The sequence below is a fragment of the Bubalus kerabau genome, chromosome 2, assembly GCF_029407905.1.
Source record: "Bubalus kerabau isolate K-KA32 ecotype Philippines breed swamp buffalo chromosome 2, PCC_UOA_SB_1v2, whole genome shotgun sequence".
In the NCBI taxonomy this organism is placed as follows: domain Eukaryota; kingdom Metazoa; phylum Chordata; class Mammalia; order Artiodactyla; family Bovidae; genus Bubalus; species Bubalus kerabau.
The window spans coordinates 153,437,442-153,454,126 of record NC_073625.1 but is presented as its reverse complement, the minus strand read 5'-3'; the positions used below and the strand labels follow the sequence as shown (position 1 = coordinate 153,454,126).

The 16,685-nt window shown below is 34.5% G+C and overlaps 2 protein-coding genes and 1 pseudogene across 5 annotated transcripts in view; 2 read left to right on the top strand and 1 right to left on the bottom strand.

Annotated features, from left to right (window-relative positions):
- The window catches only part of SMC4 (structural maintenance of chromosomes 4), a 242,496-nt gene that overhangs the window by 111,115 nt on the left and 114,696 nt on the right, over positions 1 to 16,685 (top strand). The window lies entirely within an intron of this gene.
- The window catches only part of IFT80 (intraflagellar transport 80), a 131,008-nt gene that overhangs the window by 31,836 nt on the left and 82,487 nt on the right, over positions 1 to 16,685 (bottom strand). For all 4 annotated transcript variants that reach the window (XM_055569214.1, XM_055569213.1, XM_055569217.1 and 1 more), the window contains 5 exons: positions 14,143 to 14,217; positions 8,192 to 8,355; positions 2,899 to 2,963; positions 1,134 to 1,269; positions 584 to 731 (listed from right to left, as the gene is read on the bottom strand). In XM_055569214.1, coding sequence (XP_055425189.1) covers positions 584 to 731; positions 1,134 to 1,269; positions 2,899 to 2,963; positions 8,192 to 8,355; positions 14,143 to 14,217 — 588 coding nt within the window. The remainder of the gene's footprint in view (positions 1 to 583; positions 732 to 1,133; positions 1,270 to 2,898; positions 2,964 to 8,191; positions 8,356 to 14,142; positions 14,218 to 16,685) is intronic.
- On the top strand, positions 9,567 to 11,282 carry LOC129643958 (GTP-binding nuclear protein Ran-like; annotated as a pseudogene).

Sequence of the window (16,685 nt, the reverse complement as noted above, 5' to 3'; positions counted from 1 at the left end):
AGAAGCCTTTGTATTCCTAGTTTGCCAAGAATAAGAGATCTCCCTGCTATTTCTTAGAGAATTTAGGAATATAAATACATTTGATTTTCTGAAGAATGTAAAATTAAAAAAAAGACTTTTTAATAAATTTATGTATTTTTTCTATATTTAATATCAATTTTAAAATTCAATTCTAGAGAGACATACATTCCTGAGAGTCTCAAGATCAATGATAAAATGAGAAAGAGTAAAGGTTGTCATAAAATTGTGTATCACGGAAAAATATTGAGTGCCTAAAATAAAATAATTAAACCACATTGAAAAAACTACCTGAGTTACCATTAAACAACAGTAAACCTGAAAATCATATAAGAAAAAATTATATCCATTTAAGAAACATATAAATAAATAGTATTACATCAATACAACACTTTCAACTTCATTCTGTCACTTAAATCTCATTAAATTAGCTTTAGCTGAATAATTTATTAATTAACTAAGTAGCATAAAAGATTATTTTGTAGGAATGAAATTAGAAGCAAGAATACAACACTCTGTTGGTTTTATTGATGACAATAAACAATCCCACACAGTAAAATGTTACCTTGCATCCCTTTCATATAATGTTTTAGGCAAAATGTCTCTGTCCACATAAACCGTATTGGGGTAATACCACACTGTAAATCGAGTATCTTGAAGTCCACAAAGGATATTGCACGTATCACTCCACGCCAAAGTATGCACCATTGTTCCTTTTTTTAAAAAGAATGTTAATGTATTATTTCCATTATATAAGTATTAAAAACATATCTTTAAAATTAGCTCATGTATAAGACCCCAACTAACTGCTGGTAGGTATGAGTATTTTATGATAGTGAAAACATGTGCAAAAATTCACATAAAAATTTATGGAAATATTTGAGCATTTTACCCAGAACCATTATATTTTCAATCTACATGTCTTTTTTTCAATGCCAATTTAGTTGCAGCAGCTCAAGACTTGCTATCAAAATGGAATTAAATAGCTAAGAAATGTTAGGAGACCAAAGCATTATTCACAGATTCATTCAAACAAGCTATTTAGTATAATATAAAGAGTAGATCTAAGAATACTGAAAATAATAAAAAATTTAAATGTATTACAATTATTTTACCAAGTTTGATAATCTGTTCTTCCTTCCCAAATCGTTTCACTGAAGTGATATAGAGATCTCTATTTTTATCAATGAAAGCAATTTTTCTATCATTGGTGAGTCCCTTTTGATCCAGGGCAATTTCCAAAACTTCATTCTAAAATTTTTAAAGAATGAAAATTCTGGATTAGTTTTAGTATTTACATCAGATTATTTTAATTGTTTACTTACAAGAACATATGTTTATTTAAAGATCAATTAAATATCATTTACCTACTTATAATGGTAAAATGTCCCTGCTAAATAATTTAACTGCTAATACACAAATAATTCAAAAGCTAAAGTGTAATTACTTTTTTAATTTACAAGGGAAAAATGCCCATTAGAACATCATAAAATAATGTAATCTTTGAAACTCTATAAGCTGAAATACACTTCCATTTGTGTCCATCATTTGGGCACAAGTTAAACAAATTTTGATACGTCCATAAAATGTTATACTTATGGCAGGAAGAAGGACTGCATAAGTACTTTTATCTACTGATATGGAAAAATTTCCAGAAATAGAATGTTGCATGAGAAAAGCAAAGTGCAGACTTATATGTCATCTTTTTGTAAAAGAAAGAGAAAGGAACATATACCCATTTTGTCCATGCATGCACTAAAAACCTCTGGAAGGGTAACAGGAGATTAATAATGATGGCTACTTATTCGGCGGAAAGGAACTAAACTGACAGGTGCAGCAGGAATAGTTTTTCACTGACTGCTTTTCCATGTCTGAACCACTGAATGTATTTGTTATTCAACTAATAATTACAAAAAGAAGACAATAAAAATAGGGTAACACTTCACTAGTAGCACTGAACAATAAATTTAAAAAATCTTTAAACCCTAATATATCACTTATTGGAGGATAACTCAATGGAATGGTGCCATTTATTTGTTCTAAGGCTAAAAGTAAGAAACTAATAAACAGCTCGCAATTCAGGATTTTTTTTTTCAGTTTAACTACAGTCTTAAAACCTAAAAAAAAGGGCTAGAACAGGTCAATGGGAAAAGTGTAAGCTGTATTGATGTATAAACACATTTTTATTTACTGATACTATATGTGCTAAAAGTTTAATCAAGATAGAATATTTTATTGAAAAGCAGTAAAGAGGGACTTCTCTGGTGGTCCAGTGGTTAAAATCCACCTGCCAATGCAGGGGACATGAGTTCGATCCCTGGTCCAGAAACTAAGAATCCACATGCTGTGGGGTAACCAACTCGCAACTACTGAGCCCATGCACTGCAGTTACTGAAGTCCATGTGCCTTAACTAGAGAAAGCCCGTGCACAGCAATGAAGAATGAGCACAGTCAAAACATAAAACAAATAGTAATTTTTAAAAAAGGAGTAAAGAGCTTGAACAAAAACATACGTCAGATTCTTTCAATTAATTTGCATATATATAGCTTTCCATTACAGAATTTAATAGTGCTTAGTCTTTAGGACATTTTTAGGCAAAATACTCTAAGAATGCACACTGGTTTTAAATATAAAACTAATCTCCATGTTTTCCTCCTTAAAATGAAAACATTAATTTTGCTCCTAGTGTTTTGTTTTTAATTTTTGTTTTCTGGCCACACCATGGAGCACATGGAACTTTGCCAATTAGGGATCAAACCCATGCTCCTTGCAATGGACGTGCAAAGTCTTAACCACTGGACTACCAGGGAAGTCTGAAAACATTAATTTTGAAAAGAAGTAAATAACTATTTACATTAAACATAGCTAATATCCATCACCTTATGAGAAAGAAACTTCCCGTCTCCCATTGGTTTTCCAGTTGATGCCTCAAAGAGGAAGATTACTTGAAAAAAAGTAAAGCATTAATTACCACATTACATTAGAATTTTTACTGGCAAATTTCTATGGAGCTATCATAATCCTAATGAGAAATTATTTTAACTCTTTGGACCACAGCATACCTATCAGCACTGAAGAGCAGCAGCCATCAAATTCCTAGTTAGTAATAAGGCCATATTTCTCAGTGGAACCAAACACGTCTTCCTAAAATATACATTCCCTAATTAGAATTATTATTAATGGTATGGAATCAATGTACCACAGGATCAAAAATGGCAAGTCCAAATCTGGATGCAGTTTGTAATTTTCATAACTCTGATTTAGACCAACATAACAACCCAATCATTTCACAAAGGAAAAATGTATTGAATGCCTACTATACTACCAGGAAATTATGTAGTGATGAGTTCCCTGTGGTCAGTACACTACTGTGTGATAATTTGTGTGGTCTTTGTCTTGGGTTCCTGACACAGGTCTTCCACAACCCTTGGAATTTTCTGAGTCACAGGAATGTCTTTGTTATGCTAATAGAGAGAATCTAGGTGATTCCTTAGATAGCTTCAGGATAGCTATAGGGTCACCAGAAAGACCAAGCATATGATTATAGAGTTTGGACTTTCAATTCCCTGAAATAGGTTTTTGTGTGCTCAGTCGCGCCTGACTCTTTGCAACCCTATGGACTGTAGCCCACCAGACTCCTCTGTCCATGGGATTTTCTTTTTTTTAACTTTACAATATTGTATTGGTTTTGACATATATCAACATGAATCCTCCACAGGTATACACGTGTTCCCCATCCTGAACCCTCCTCCCTCGTACCATCCCTCTGGGTCGTCCCAGTGCACCAGCCCCAAGCATCCAGTATCATGCATCGAACCTGGACTGGCGACTCGTTTCATATATGATATTATACATGTTTCAATGCCATTCTCCCAAATCATCCCACCCTCTCCCTCTCCCACAGTCCAAAAAATTGTTCTATACATCAGTGTCTCTTTTGTTGTCTCATGTCCATGGGATTTTTGAGGCAAGAATACTGGAGTGGGTTGCCATTTCCTCCTCCAGGGGATCTTCCCAACCCAGGTACTGAACCTGAGTCTCCTGTGTCTCCTGCGTTAGCAGGCGGATTCTTTACCACTGAGCAACTTGATGTTCAACCTCACTACACTGATGCAAAGGCTCTTGCCTGGATCATCAATGACTCATACGGTGCCAAATCAAAGAGTCTATTTTTAGTCAAGAATCTACTTTTAGTCTTGACCTCCCAGGAGCACTGGATACTCCTCACCATCCTTTCTTGAAACTCCTATGTGTGCTACCAAAAAACACTGTCTTCTCCTGATTCTTTCCTATTTTGGACCATCGCTTATTCTCTTTTTGCTAGTTCTTCCTTCTTTGGTGATCCCTGTTCCTAGGTTTTGTTTTAGGTCATCTTTTCATGCTATATACTTTTCTGGATTATTTCCATGACATCAATCATTATCTAAAAAATGATAATTCAAAGTTCTCTATTTCCAATCCCATCTTTCTCAGATATTCTGAGTAGGCCAAGTTGTAAAAATTATTGGAGATATGTACTGAAGAAGCCAGGAACAAAAGCTGCCTCTGCTCCTTCTCTGTTTCATCAAAGGTTTCTCCTAGTGTCATAAGTGACAGAGATATTGCCCACTACTTTTTGCTCTTTGAAGACTGTCAGTGCTTTAGTGATTCTCTTTAATTTCCAAATTACTCCAGCTTAAGATTCATCTCCAATAGAGTTATTTCATATAACTGAACACACACAAAGAATTACAAAAAGACAGAAGTGACATGAGTAGTCAGCAAAAAAAAATTGGACAATTTATACAGATCATAAAACTGCTAATATATGTATAACATATTTAATTTCCAGAGGATCATACTTTTAGTATATTGATTTATAGCTGTTAATAAACCTTAGGATGTTAAGTTTGAAGTCACTGGCTATATTCACAGAGGAAATCATGTCTTCACAATAAGTTATGTTCTAAAATTGCCAATCTAGCTGTTAAAAATGAAAAAGAAAAATACTGTTACAGAATTTTTAACTAAGTATAGAAACAAAAATAGAAAAATTTAACTTCTACTTTAAAAAATGCTTTGGGTGTAACTAAGCCCAGTTATTTTCATAGCTATATAAACTAACTTTTAAAAAAAGTTAAGTTTTCCATCCTTTTGTTGACTGCACATATTATAAACAGCTGGAGGTATATGGATTAATTTGTCTAATTTCCACAACTGGAGGTGGACCTGATTCATTGGCCACCTGAAGTGGGAGGCTGGACCTGTATTTTAATTTTAATATGCAACAGAAACTGGCAGATTGGACAACTAAGGAGCTGGGAGCTGAAAGAGTTGCTTCTAAACCTAAGTAACTGCTCTCTAACTTCGCCTTCCTATACCCAGATTTTTGTTTCAAAGAATCGCTCTCAATGACATCATAGTGAATCCATGCAAGGTGGATGAGGAGAAGCGAGTCAAAAGCAATACTCCTACTCCTTAATCATAAGGAGTACCTACCTTAATCATACGTACCTCTACTCCTTAATCATAATCAAATGCACTTAACATGCATTAATTGAGCACCTACTATAACGTAAGACCACTAGGCCTGGTTCAAAGAATCCTGCCTGTAAAGGAACTCCCAAGTCAGGAAGGAACCACTGATTTCATACATGAATGGTCCTCGTGAAAGAAAATTTTTACAGGTTAAAGATTCCAGGTACTTCAATTGTGCTTTCTATTGTTAGTGTATATCTCTAACCGCTGCTGCTGCTGCTAAGCCGCTTCAGTCGTGTCCGACTCTGTGCGACCCCATAGATGGTAGTCCACCAGGCTCCCCCGTCCCTGGGATTCTCCAGGCAAGAGTGGGTCACCATTTCCTTCTCCAATGCATCAAAGTGAAAAGTGAAAGTGAAGTCGCTCAGTTGTGTCTGGCACTTAGTCACCCCATGGACTGCAGCCTACCAGGCTCCTCCGTCCATGGGATTTTCCAGGCAAGAGTACTGGAGTGGGTTGCCACTACCTTCTATCTAGCCTTCAGTAATTACTAGTCTCTTTAAACATAAGAAAACTATTTTCCTTCTAACTTTTCTATCAGTTCTACAATAATTTAAGTTTTAGTTTTTAAAATTTTCTGTTTATGGCAGGATGATATAACATGATTATTTTGTTCAACAAAGTTTATGTAAGTAAAACATAATTTATTTGCATGTAAATCCATAACTCTGAAAATGTTCATAATTCTTTTCGGCTCTAAAATTCTATGAATTATCAATGGCTTAAATAATAATGAAATATGTTTCAGATGTGAATTAACTATAGGAAAATTCAGAATAAGGTATATTCAGTTGGAAACATACATACCTTATTATAGCTTCCATCTAAAATATGTGATGTTGAATAAGGAAAGTATAGAAACTTCATAGGGATCACTGGGATTTTCAAATTTAAGTTTACTGAAGACAATAATCTGACTTCCAAATTATTAACAATTACACTCCCATCTTAAATCTGCTGTCTAGATTCTGCTTTATTTCATTTCATTTCATTCTCTTTCCTCTCTTTTAGACAGGAAGGAAGTCCTTTAAAAACAAAACAATTACCAAATGTCCTCTCTCAGAGAATGCCTGAGGCATAAAGAGGCATAAAGCTAGAGAATAATAGCTCTGTTTAGGAGAATTATCTTTTCTACCAGAATGAGAGGTGATGCTATCTGAAAGTACTGAAAATTTAAAAGTGGGACAGTTTTCTAGCTCCAAAATTAGGTGTTCCATGAACTAACAAAATCAACAGCCAGGTCATACCTTTTTTTTAACATGTCACAGTAATGAATATTTAGTAATATGTATTAACAGAGAAGAACAATTATTCTGTATCTTACCGCTAGGCTTTAAGGATACCTCATTCTCACTCTCACCTCACTAGTTCTTTTTCCTCTTACTCATTTCTAAATATTGATGTGCTCAGCCACTGGTCTTCTCTGTCTATATTCACTTCCTAGGTGACTTCATCATGCCATGGCACCATCTACACATCAATGACTCCCAGATTCATATCTCATCTCCAACTCTCTCCTGAGTCCTGGATTTGTTTATTTCATTGTTTCCTCTCCAACCCCTCTTGAACATCTAGAAAGTATTTAAACTTATCATGACAAAAACAGAACTCTGGGTTTGTGTGACCTACTCAAAACTTCCTCATTCCCCATCTTTCATTCACCCAGGAAAAATTTTAGGATAATATGCTTGTCTTCACTCTCTCATGCCAGCATCTTTACCATGGCCAAGTCTTTACATGATCTGGCTGCTACTTATCTAACTTTGTGTCTTCTCCTATCTCACTCTGCTTAGTTCATGTTGACCTAGTCCTAAAGCCTTGTTCCTTTTAAATATCAATCATTCCCACCATTGCATTTCTTTTCCTATAGTCATTGCCCTGCCCCAGCTCTAGAATTCTCTATGCCCTCACCCTGCATTAATTTTCTTCACAGCATGTATCATTAGTTGACTATATTTGCTTGATTATTTGTTTTTTTTTATGCACTTTTGTATCCTCAACTTCTAGAAGACTACTTGGCACATAGGAAGCACTCAATATTATTTGTTGGATACGTGTTATGATACAAAATTGCCTTAAAAAAAGTTTTACTCATACTGTGGCATTCCAAAACACATGACATACTTAAATTTATTTATAAACAGTAATGTGGCCTAAATTTTTATATGAAAATCAAAAATTATTTGTAACTTTCTCCTACTTCTTTAGTTTAAAAATAGGTAAGTATAAAAAATACATGAATATATATATAAACAAAATAAATAGTACAATGAAGCACAATATTTACTATGTTACTAAATAAAGAAAAAGGAAATACTTTCAATAAACTTAAAAATTAACATACATTTTTAGGACTCACAGTCTTGAATTAAAACTATACCAACAGCTACTGAATATATAGATTTACTTCTTACCACTAAACTTTGATGTTGTGACAATATTTATTTGTTCCATCAACTGGAAATGATACGACAACTTTAGTTCTTTAATTCATGATTAGGACAAATTAGAATTAGAATTCATGATTAGGACAAATTAGGACAAATTAGCTCATCATTCTTCCATATAAAGTCAACATATTAATAGATGAGAAAATGAAAGTCAATTGATGAAAATTTTAATAAATTTCATTGAAAATTATAAAAATGCACTTACTTTTTTCATCAGCTTTGTCTTTTATTGCTATGGTATCATTACTCAGAGAGACAGTCTGTGCATTTAGAATATCTGTTCTCATTCCAGGAAATTTTGGAGAGGAAAGGAAGCGCCCTTCATAAGAATATAAATAGATACCACCACCATCTACAAGAAGAAAATGTCTAAAAAATACAGAATAAAGATGCATTCTCAAGTAGGATTTACTATAATTTCATTTTCATATTAGAAAATATTTTATGCTTTGGAAATATCTAAATCTTACAATTAAAACAATAATAAGACATAGATATATAAAGAATGAAATATAAAAACAACCTGAAAAGTCAACATTTGGTTGTTTTGATTTGTTTCCTAGGCTTTTGTTTTTTGATGGAGGTAGGAAAAGAAAAATGAAAATGTCCATAATCACCACCCTATAAAGTTTTGATTCCTTTAATATTATAATTATAATTCATTTCCTTTCCTAAAGAAGCATATCTATACAAAAGCAATAAAAAATCATGTAATTTACAATTCAGTGAATCTTTTAATGACACTCTATTTGTTTTATGAAGCAGTATTAACACATATTTTACAATTAAAGATTATGCTAAGGATCATTAAATTACAGTATTAGATTAAATACTAGGCAGAGTCCTAAACAGTGAAAACGACTTAAAAATTAACATCAGAGTGAGCATTTATTAAAATAAGAAGCTTTGATTTTAAAATAATACAGTAACCATGAATAAATGTATTCATATCTAAAAATCTGTTTTTAATATCAGTAGTTGGGTTCATTTGCTGTGATGACAGCTCTATTCAAGGCATAGTATCCTGTGTTGTTTATTTTTTAAGTCAAAATGTAAACATTTTATGGCTGCTATTTTTTCCTTTGAAATTTTAAGAACATTACAAAAAAACAATTCAAATAATAGAGAAAGTAAAAGATCTCTTGCAATCTTCTTATCTCCGTAGAGATAACTTATAGCAAAGTATGGATAGATCTTAATTAACTCTTTCCTGATGGACATTTATTTTATTTCAAATTATTCACTCTTAAAGAATGTCTAAGGTATATACACATCTCTGTATGTTTACATCGCTTATTTCCTTAGTATAAATCCTAAAAATGCAATAATTGGATCAAAGGGCATATACTTTTAAAAATTTAACATATGTTGTTAAACTCCCCTTTAAAAGGTTTACTGATTTACACTCATACTATTGCTATATCGGAGAGTCTGTTTCTTCAAAGCTGAACATATTATGACTTCTTAAAACTTTATGTTCAAGCTATTAATATCCTTGATTCAGAACTTTTTTTTTTTGGATCACACCACACAGCTTATGGTATCTTAGTTCTCCAACTAGGGATTGAACCCGGGCCCTCAGCAGTGAAAGAGCCAAAGGCAATTCCCCAGAACTATTTCTTGATTCAAGAATTGCTAACTGTTCCTTTTTGCTGTGGAAACCATTAGGAAATAAACATCAAGACAAACAAAAGTTAGTATATAATGAACACCAAAAATGTACACTTGAATTAAATGAATACTTGAGTACTGCTGCGTGGCTTATTTAATTGAAGGATTTGGCCCTTACACATTATGAAAACAATATTTGCTAATGTTGACAAGTGACACATCATACTAGTATATATTCTTTTTTTGTCTCAGTAATAAAAGCATTTTCTCTTCTAAACAACACACTAAAGTTTTAACTTCCTGTGAATAAACACTATTCCAAGGGGCAAACATTTCTAATGTACAAATATGGCCAGCAAAGGTTAGTAAATAAAATATTCTTTAATTATCTAATCATTTACGCTATTAACATATGACTTTACCAAGAGCATATTCAATACGCATTTATAAATACTGTATAAAGAAATAAATTTATTTGGAACTATTCAAGTAAAAAAGAATTTCAAAAATATGGTTTTTTAGATAGCTGACATCTTACCTTTTAACTAGCAAAGATGTCTTTTTATTTGCAAAATTAACCATATCAATCAATCAATCACTGGTTCAATATCATTAAACAGTTGGTAGAAAATCTGATACAATTATTTTCTTGATCACTCAGGGTCGTCAATATGATGATCATACTCTTTAGCAACTGTGCAACTGATAGCTTTGATACTTAGGAGAATGTTGGTGCTGGAACATCTTTCCAGCCCTTAGTCAGACAGGCACAGAGACACTTCTGGAAGTAACATTGAAATGGCTGCCCAAGGAGAACCCCAAGTTCAGTTCAAACTTGTTTTGGTTGGTGATAGTGGTACTGGAAAAACTACATTTATGAAATGTCATCTGACTGGTGAATTTGAGAAGTATGTGGCTACCTTGGGTGTTAAGGTCCATCCTTTTGTGTTCCATACCAACAGAGGACCGATTAAGTTCAGTGTATGGGATACAGCTGGTCAGGAGAAGTTTGGTGGACTGAGAGATGGCTACTATATACAAGCTCAGTGTGCCATTGTAATGTTTGATGTAACATCGAGAGTTAACTTACAAGAATGCACCTAACTGGCACAGAGATCTGGTATGAGTGTGTGAGAACATCCCGACTGTGTTGTGTGGCAACCAAGTGGATATTAAGGACAGAAAGGTTAAGGAAAAGTCAACTGTCTTCCACTGAAAGAAGAATCTTCAGTACTATGACATTTCTGCCAAAAGTAACTACAACTTTGAAAAGCCCTTCCTCTGGTTTGCTAGAAAACTGATCAGGACCCTAACTTGGAGTTTGTCGCCACGCCTGCTCTTGCCCCACCAGAGGTAGTCATGGCCCCAGTCTTGGCAGCACAGCACGGGCACGATTTAGAGGCTGCTCAGACAACTGCTCTGCCAGATGAAGATGATGACCTGTGAGAAAGTGAAGCTGGGGCCCAGTGTCAGAAGTCTAGTTTTACAGGCAACTGTCCTGTGATGTCAGTGATGCAGCGTGTTTGCCACTTTATTATACAGCTAAGAAGAACATGTGTTTAATCTTTGGATGCGGGAGGATATGGATGGACTTTCGAGTGAATATGGCAGTTTAAAAAAAAATACCCTCATTTTTTGGACCTGCATGTTTAGGTGTTTCGGAACACAGTTGTTTCCTCCTTGAGTTTCAAGTATAAGACTGCTATAGTCACATGACAATATTGAGAGGTGGAATCTTGTTTGTTACTGTCATTCTTATTCCTTTTCGTTTAAAATCAGAATAAAGTTGTGTTTAAAAAAAAAAAAAAGGCTCTGTGCCATTAGTTTTTCTCCATGCTTCCTTGCCAGCAGTCACTTTCTTCCTGTCATTGTGCCAGATTCTAATAGCCCACCAGCATTCATTATCTGGCTCTTTGTAGAAGGCTATGGGCTTCCCAGGTAGTGCAGTGGTAATGAATCCGCCTGCCAATGCAGGAGATGCAGGAGACACAAGTTCAATCCCTGGGTTGGGAAAATATCTCAGAGTAGGAAATAGCAATCCACTCCAGTATTCTTGCCTGGGAAATCCCATGGACAGAGGAGCCTGGCAGGCTGTGGTACATAAGAGTTGCAAAAGAGTCAGACACAATCTAGCAACTACACAACAACAAATGGGCTAGAAAACCTGATAATAACACTCTCAAGAGCTGCCTAAGTGGTGAGTAAAGGAATGAGGTAATAAATGGTTTTAGTGAAAAGATTTCATGGGTATCAATCTTAAGTAATTGCAGATTATATTTTCATGCTTTATTCCTGGTTTTATCACGTTTAACTTTCTAACCCTGACCTCTGATTCAGTAGGGTACCACTGTACGTTACAGATTGATTGATCATTTTCATGGAAAAATGTGGGTTCCTGAGTAATAGCTATTACTAATTTACTCCAGTTAATTGGCCCAGAGTTTCTCAGTCCTGTATACACAAAGTCTTGGTAGAGAATATTGTTTTTCAAACTCCAGATCACAACCTAGTAGTGCCTCATAAAATGAATGAACTTCAACCAGTATTTTAAAACAAATACAAGACAGAAAATATGGGAACAATGTGGTCAAAACTATGTTATAGTAATTTGCCTGTTTCACTGTCATTCTCTCATCATTACTGATGTTTACTTGTAATAAGTTTATTCTTATCATTTATAATAAATTGATACCTTTTAAATCTCTCTATTTTACTTTCTAGTATTTTGTTCTTGTTCAGTTCCTAAGTCATGTTTGACTCTTTGTGACCCCACAGACTGCAGCACGCCAAGCTCCCCTATCCTTCACTATCTCCCAGAGTTGGCTCAGATTCAAATCCACTGAGTCAGTGAGGCCATCCTCTGTTGCCCCCTCCTCCTTCTGTCCTCAATCTTTCCCAGCTTCAAGGTCTTTTCCAATGAGTTGACTCTTCATATCAGGAGGCCAAAGTGTTAATAGTTTCAGCTTTAGCATCAGTCCTTCCAATGGCTATTCAGGGTTGATTTCCTTTAGGATTGACTGGTTTGATCTCCTTGCTGTCCAAGGGACTCTAAAGAGTCTTCTCCAGCACCACAGTTCAAAAGCATCAATTCTTTGGCGCTCAGCCTTCATTATGGTCCAACGCTCACATCTGCACATGACTAACGGAAAAACTATAGCTTTGACTATACGGATCTTTGTCAGCAAAGTGATGTCTTTGCTTTTTAATACATTGTCTAGGTTGTCATAGTATTTCTTCCAAGGAGCAAGAGTCTTTTAATTTCATGGCTTGTAGTCACCATCTGCAGTGATTTTGGAGCCTAAGAAAATAAAATCTGCCACTGTTTCCATTTTTTTCCCCCATCTATTTGCCAAAAAGTGATGGAACCAGATGTCAGGATCTTAGTTTTCTGAATGTTGAGGTTTAAGCCAGCTTTTTCACTCTCCTCTTTCACTTTCATCAAGAGATTCTTCAGTTCCTCTTAGCTTTCTGCCATTAGGGTGGTATCATCTGCATAACTGAGGTTATTGATATTTCTCCCAGCAATCTTGATTCCAGATTGTGATTCATCCAGCCTGGCATTTTGCTTGAAATACTCTGAATATAAGTTAAATAAGCAGGTTGAAAATATACAGGCTTGACGGACTCCTTTCCCAGTTTTGAACCAGTCTGCTGTTCCGTGTCTGGGTCTAACTGTTGCTTCTTGTTCCACATACAAGTTTCTTAGGAAACAAGTTACGATGGTCCAGTATTCCCATCTCTTTAAGAATTTTCCACAGTTTGTTGGAATCCACACAGTCAAAGGCTTTAGCATAGTCAATGAAGCAGAAGTAGATGTTTTCCTGGAATTCTCTTGCTTTTTCCATGTTCCAATAGATGTTGGCAATTTGATCTCTAGTTCTGTCTTGTCTAAATCTAGCTTATACATCTGGAAGTTCTCATTTCACGTAGTGTTGAAGTCTTGCTTGAAGGATTTCTAGCATAGTAAAGGCCAACACGTATAACCCACATACGGACCTCAATAACTTTAAGGATGTAAAGTTATTTTGTTATTTAAGGATGTAAAGAAATTTTGAGACCAAAAAGTTTTAGAACTACTGATCTAAGAGCTTATTATCGTACTTTTTCTTTTCTTTTAAAATAAATAGAAGAAACAGATTGATTCCGGTGTACCAGTGATTTCAGAACATACCATCCTATAAATGGCATGCTTTAAAGAGTACTTTCGGAGAAGGCAATGGCACCCCACTCCAGTATTCTTGCCTGGAAAATCCCATGGACGGAGGAGCCTGGTAGGCTGCAGTCCACGGGGTTGCTAAGAGTCGGACACGACTGAGCGATTTCACTTTCATGCATTGGAGAAGGAAATGGCAACCCACTCCAGTGTTCTTGCCTGGAGAATCCCAGGGACGGGGGAGCCTGGTGGGCTTCCATCTATGGGGTCGCGCAGAGTCAGACACGACTGAAGCGACTTAGCAGCAGCAGCAGCAGCAGCAAAGAGTACTTTACTGCAATTTAAAATATTTTAATCCCAAATTCAATAGTGAAACATGATAAATAAATTACCTTTCTGCTTGCAGAATTAAACTAACAGTTCCTTCCTTGAGATCAAATATAAGTGGTGTATTCCAGTTCTTTGTACTGAAAGACAAATAAAATGGATACTTATTTACACTTAAAATACTTTTTAATTAGTAGATGGGTACTCATTTTAAACAAAGCATCTTTAGTTTCACAGTAACTCTGTATATGATTCTATTATAGCACTTGGTGAGTTGTTCTGAAATAATTCACTTACACATCTGTATACCTGACTAGAAAGTGGAGTCTGTGTTCCCAGCACCCAGCACATAGTAAGTACTCCATAAATGTTTATTCTAGGAACCACAACATGTGAACTGAGGAATCATAAGTTCATGTTCTGTTATTTATTAGCTCTGTGATTTGAATATGTCATCTAATGTTTCTCTTTCAAAAAATAGTAGCAGCATAGCATAGTGAAAAGAGGATGGGGTTTTTTTTTGTCATTATTGTGTAATATTTTATTGCATGGATATGGCACAGTTTGTTTATCTATTCTAATGTTGATGGACATTTGGTTGATTTCAGATTTTGATTCTTATGAATTGTGATGCTATGAACATTCTTTTTTTTAATTTATTTATTTTTAATTGAGAGGTAATTGCTTTACAATATTATATTGGTTTCTGCCATACATCAACATAAATCAGCCATAAGTGTACATATGTCCCCTCCCTCTTGAGAGGATGGGGTTTTGGCTAGACAGATCAGGATTAGAAATCTGCTTTCACCACCTGTCAGCCTTATGATCTTAATAAGCTTAACCTCCTAAACAACAGTTTCATTATTTGTAAAATGGTGATAATGATGTCTTACCTAAAGTATCTAGTTAACTGCCTATTGTGTAGCAGATACTGAACAAAAACTGTAATAACAATAACATGATCACTTTTCCTATCGGTCTCCCAGTGTAAGTGTTGAGCAAATGAAGATTTTTGTGAAACATTCTGTAACTGTAAAATTCTATATACATGTAAGCTATGACTATGCTTACTGAACAAATGGATAAAACAAATGAACAAATAACTCCTATGAGTTTCATGATGTAGTATGATTCAAAGATAGGGATGGGCAGAAAGGACATTTACAAACTGAAAAACCATCCTCAAATAATCAAAGTTGCTCGATAGTTTAAAATGTTTTATTATTCCTATATATTTTAAACTTCTCTCAATTACTTTCATAGAACTAATTCTTTAAATCTAATTCTTTAAATCTCATATGCAGATTCAGAAGATGGGGGAAGGGAAAGGTTGCAGTAAGCAGGCACATTGCTGGAAATTAATCGCGGCTAACACAGAGCCTGATACCCATTTCAGTAAGTAAATGCATGCATAAAGCCAAATAGTGAATAAACTGTCACTGATAATTAGCAAGTCTGAGGTTCACAGGTATGATAAAGCTACGTACTTTTGTACTTTAGAAAAAATATCACACATGCTTCATTTATGCAGTCATTAGAATTAACCTTCATTCTTTGTCAAGACAGCTAAAAAGAACAGTGAGTATGAGGGTTTTTTTCCTATGTCCCCTTACAAAATATCTGAGATTCTTGACAACTAAGATATATACACATGTCATGGAGATATAAACTCCTTAAACTAAATGTTGATCAGAAGAAGGGAATTTTCTATACAACTATTTGAGAAATCAAGTGAAAATTTAACATAGAATGCTCATATGTGATTTTCTTTGGAACTTCTTTCCATATAAACCAGTATATTGTTTGCAGGTTTATTTTTAAAATTATATTTTTTTATTACTAAAAAAGGAACAACAGTTATTAGGAACTTGGATTCAAATCTCAGCTCTTCCTTTAGTAAAGAAGTTAAGTAGTTTGACCTAGGGTATTATTAATATTTAATTACCTCTGCATCCTTCAGTTTCTTCATTTTGTAAAATGGGAATAATAATAATATTCAACACACAGAGTAAATCAGATCATGAACATAAAAGATAGTATAACAGTGCTCAGTAAAGAATGGTTGTTATTATCTAAAATACCAGGTATTTTTATAATAATTTAATGAAATATATTTTGGTGTGATGGCTCTCAGTACTACTTCATTTCCTCTACTGTGCACTGGAATTCCACTTTAATAAATATTTTGTACCTTAGTGAATGCCTTGCCAACAAGAGAGGGGAAACAATGTTAAATCAGAAAAGAAAAGCAATTTAATATTTTGATACATATTAACTGGTGTGAGAAAGGTAGTATGAGAAAAAAATTAAATAAAAGCTTCTAAAGCTTTAGTAAATATTTTAAAAAGTAACCTCTCTAATACAAGTAATAATGATATCAATCTTTCAGATTCAAACATTATGTCTTAAATTTCAGTAATTTTGCAATTTCCCACTGGGGAAGCCCAACACAAAGTATACTGAATATATTTTCTTTCATTATTTCTGGACAACTCTGGATTATCAATATGAACGTTTATGATTATCCTGGGCTATGATATTAAGCCTGAACACCTCCTTGTGTACTTACTGAACATCTTTCAGCCTGCTGTCAGGCTGTAAGCTG